The sequence below is a fragment of the Gigantopelta aegis genome, chromosome 3 (genome assembly GCF_016097555.1).
Source record: "Gigantopelta aegis isolate Gae_Host chromosome 3, Gae_host_genome, whole genome shotgun sequence".
NCBI lineage: Eukaryota > Metazoa > Mollusca > Gastropoda > Neomphalida > Peltospiridae > Gigantopelta > Gigantopelta aegis.
Window position 1 is genome coordinate 10729082 of NC_054701.1, and position 4194 is coordinate 10733275.

The following is a 4194-nucleotide window of genomic DNA, read 5'->3' on the forward strand; positions in this document are numbered from 1 at the left end:
GAGGCAAAATCCAGTTTTAACTAAAATTACAAACATTACATGCATTATAGCCAGAAACACATTGAATATATACAAACATTACATGCATTATAGCCAGAAACACATTGAATATATACAAACATTACATGCATTATAACCAGAAACACATTGACTATATACAAACATTAATATCTGAAGCAAGAAAATGTAACTGATTTTAATTGTTAAAAAAGCCCAGAAATATAAACATTATGTAATAGTGAATGGCTTTATTCCTTACATACAATCATTGTGGTGTTCTGTAACATTATGACACAGTAATAATAAACTATCCATCCAGCTTCCATTCACCTCTATATCTCTATATCCATCCATCCATCCACCCAAATACACACCCACTCATCCATCCATATACAAGTCAAAACTCCAAAAATACAGTTTAAGTGAGTGAATCAATTAACATATCCCTTGCACACTAATCTCCCTGTCATTCTAGATGTTTCATACACGTCTGTCTTTGTCTGCATAATAATCAGTTCTCTATGACTAGTCTATCAAACATTATGGTAGGTATCGTCCTGCTTATGAGAAAGTGCATACAAAGTGCGTCATGGAAGGACTCTGTGGCACAGCAGGGTGGTCTCTCTCTCTCTCTCTCTCTCTCTCTCTCTCTCTCTCTCTCTCTCTCTCTCTCTCTCTCTCTCTCTCTCTCTCTCTCTCCCTCAATAACCTGTCAAAATGGCGTTATGTCATTAAATAAATATGTCCTTTGCATGATCAACAAGCTTTGTGTTCTAACTGTTCTGCCTCCAGACTTTGTACACAGTTACCATTGCCTTCATTAGTCTGTGTGATGTAACCAAGGGCTTTTATTGTTTTATATTGATCAGGAATTTCCATCAATGCGTGCAGGGCAAAAGCTGTTTCTGGATTTCTGGCTTTCGCGGTAACGGCATGAAAATTAACAAACTGAAAATTATCAAATTCCCTCTGTGGTAAACAGTTATCGAAATCTTCCATAACATCCCACGGTCCGTCGCCCACACCAACCAGAATAATACTCAGCGGATGATTGGAGGCCTCCACAATCGCGGCAATTGTCGTTTGTTCCTCATTAACCTGCCTGTCTGCGATGATGATCAAAATATGATACTTGCTGCTTTCTTTCACTATATCTATGGCTTTGTAAATCACAGGCACAAAATTTGTTGGTCCACCTAGTTCGACTCTTGTAGCGATATCAGAATAGCGATCCAATACTTCTGAAAAACCACAACACATTTCCCCAGATGATACGAAAGAAAAGACATCCATTCCAAGAGTAGATCTGTCACCGAAGCCGAACGCTGGAATCAAATTGTCATCGTCAAACGGTTCCAACGTCTTCCCAATGATGGAGATCACCTTCTGGTATGGGTTGTAAATCCTTCCTGGTATTATCCTGTGAAGATTCTGACTCGAAAACGTCTTCCTGCCCTGCCACTCGTTACTGGCACTGAAGTCCACCCCAATTATCAGACCACACTTCTCCAGCCCTGCTTTTCTGCACGCGAGACTCACTTCCTCGAACGTGTTGAAATGGTCTTCGAATGCGAAGAACGTGTGGTGAGCCTGGAGTCCGAGCATGGCCAGAAGCGATGGGGTGGGTTTGTACTGCATTACCTTCTTCATCTCCGCGATGTCCGTGCTTGAGTTGGATGTGCTTTGCGACTTCTCCTGGTAGTACAGCCAGTGCAGGACGAGGCCAATGATGTTGGCGATGACATAGAGGAAACATGACCACATGGACATCTGTTGTACACTCATACCAGAGCATCAGTCCGGCACTGAAACAGAAGTTAAATTAAAATATTAATATTGGCGATGACATAAAGGAAATATGACCACATGGACATCTGTTGTACACTCATACCACAGCATCGGTCTGGCACTGAAACCACATGTCATCTGTTGTACACTCATACCACAGCATCGGTCTGACAGTATAACAGAAGTTAAATAAAATATTAATATAGGCGATGAGTTAGAGAAAACATCACTACAAGGATATCAGGCCCCAATTTCACAAAGCATAATGAGCTTAGTTTTAGACGTAAACGTAAATCTATGACTCAACAACAGTTCTTATTACTATTAACAGAATAACTAAAATAGTTTGAAGTACTCATATTTCATTTTCATTTGACCTTAAAATGCTTAATCTTACATAATAATGTAATTTTCTGCATGAAATAGATGCCACACACACGAAAACGTTTGACCGGTATAACTGCTAGTTGTAAACAAATGTACAATGTTTTGTGAAATTGGATCCTGTTATACACTCATACCTAACATCTGTCTGGCACTAATAGAATTTAAATTAAAATATTAATATTGGTGATAACATCTGTTGTACACTCATATGAGATTTAATATTAGTCTGGCATTGAAATTGAATTTAAAAGAAAAAAGGTAAAATGAAATAATTTTAAATGCAAAAACAATAAGTTATTTATTTTTGCTACATCAATCAGCTAAAGTCCGAACCAAAATGTTAACAACTACCAAAAATTGCTCTCCTATTTTTCATTAGATTTTACTCACATTTTGTTCAGACAGAAATGTAGGAAAAACCATTGCAATGCCACAGATTCCACATACTAGATGATAACATGTCACCAATATCGACTTCGCTGAGATCGCATAGGGCAAAAAGCATGTAATTTTGTGTCGGCTGTCATTTTAACTTTTTATGGAATATTCTCCAAGAGGGGTGAAAGGATATGACTTAATCTAGCAACGTCGCAACATGTTATGATATAAAAGCAAACGTGATGACGTCATATTAATTTTTAAAATTATTTTTTGTTTGTTTAAATATACCACTAAAGATCATTGATTTTATATTAATTATGTCACGTACTTAGGAGGCTTTCACCCCTCTTGAAGAATATTCTATAAAAAAGCAAAATGGCAGACGGCTGAAAACTGCATGTATTTTGCCCTATGCTATCTCAGCAAAGTCGATACTGGCGACATCGTTATAGTCTCATATGTGGAAGCTGTGTCACTGTAATGGTTTTTTCACAATTTGTGTGTGGACAAAATTTGGGGGGAATGTAAGGGTAATTAAAGGTAGGAGAGTAATTTTTTGTAGTTGTTAACGTTTTGGTTAGGACAGTAGTACTGTCCTAACCAAATTGTTAACAACTACAAAAAATGTCAGTGACAGTACAACAAAAAGGAATTGTGAAAGTGATTTCCATTCATTCTCTGAAATCATACACCACATGCTAATGTCAAACGTCCTACAGTTTATAATTAAAGCTGCAGTCTTAAATATATATTTTTAAAGTCCACGATAGTCACTTTTCAGATCCTTGTTTTGGCTTCGTACACAATAAATAAAACATATCCAATGGTAACTTTTTAATATGATATAGATATTTTGACAAAAGTTACTTTTCATTTTTCATCTTTTAAAAGTTAATATTAATATTTTGTCCAGAATTATGAAAACAAAAATAATACCGACCTGTGAACAATGTTGTTTGCTTGTTATATAAGGATTGTCTGTAATTTCTTTTACGTTCATCGGTGTATGAACAAAAACCAAATCATCCGCAAACTGTGAATCGGCGAAGCCGTTCTCGCAGAAGTTTGCGGATGATTTTTTTGGTTCATACCCCGATGAACGTAAAAGAAATTACAGACGATCCTTATAATTAAATTTCAAACATACTTATTAATACTACTACTAAAAGTTCATATTTTATTTTGAATTATTTTATTTGTTTCTTTAACGCTCAGTAATACTAGATATAAATATAAAATAAATGACGTCATCAAATGTTGTGACGTTGCAAAGTTTTTTAATGCACTCACGAGAAGAATTCAATGTTCAGCACCATCAGTAAACAATTCACACTTAATTTAATTATTGTCAATTGCCGCCAAACTGGAAAGTGCAATTTTGAAAAGAAGAATTAGAAATGAACCCGGTTGATGTGAAATTGTGCGAAATTGACTGAACTGCTGGATTTTCCGATGGAACAAGCATTTGAGGCGCCGAAACAGTAGACGGGACAAGTTTCTGGTTTGCCATGGTCGACCAAGTTGTGCTAATATGTATTTTTTTGTATGGATGGGAAATCTCTGTTATAACTTCTAACAGCAGATTCACTTCGATGCCCACTCATAAACATGATGTGCCTCATTTCAAAGACTCATTGC

The 4194-nt window shown here is 36.4% G+C and overlaps 1 protein-coding gene across 4 annotated transcripts; it reads right to left on the reverse strand.

Annotated features, from left to right (window-relative positions):
• Positions 1 to 233: 233 nt before the first annotated feature.
• Positions 234 to 3759, reverse strand: LOC121369464 (E3 ubiquitin-protein ligase RGLG2-like). Of its 4 annotated transcripts, none has more exons than XM_041494566.1 (2): positions 3704 to 3759; positions 234 to 1805 (listed from the first exon to the last, which is right to left on the reverse strand). In XM_041494566.1, exon 2 carries the CDS (start codon positions 1783 to 1785, stop codon positions 757 to 759), a length of 1029 nt encoding a protein of 342 aa, XP_041350500.1. In that variant the 5' UTR covers positions 1786 to 1805; positions 3704 to 3759; the 3' UTR covers positions 234 to 756. The 4 variants fall into 4 exon arrangements, with proteins under 4 accessions (XP_041350500.1, XP_041350501.1, XP_041350499.1 ...); XM_041494567.1 differs by lacking the exon at positions 3704 to 3759 and adding an exon at positions 3648 to 3696; XM_041494565.1 differs by lacking the exon at positions 3704 to 3759 and adding an exon at positions 3497 to 3635.
• Positions 3760 to 4194: the final 435 nt, after the last annotated feature.

Excerpts from the sequence above, each read along its gene's own strand:
- LOC121369464 (XM_041494566.1), bottom strand. The coding sequence starts at position 1,785 with ATGAGTGTACAACAGATGTCCATGTGGTCATGTTTCCTCTATGTCATC.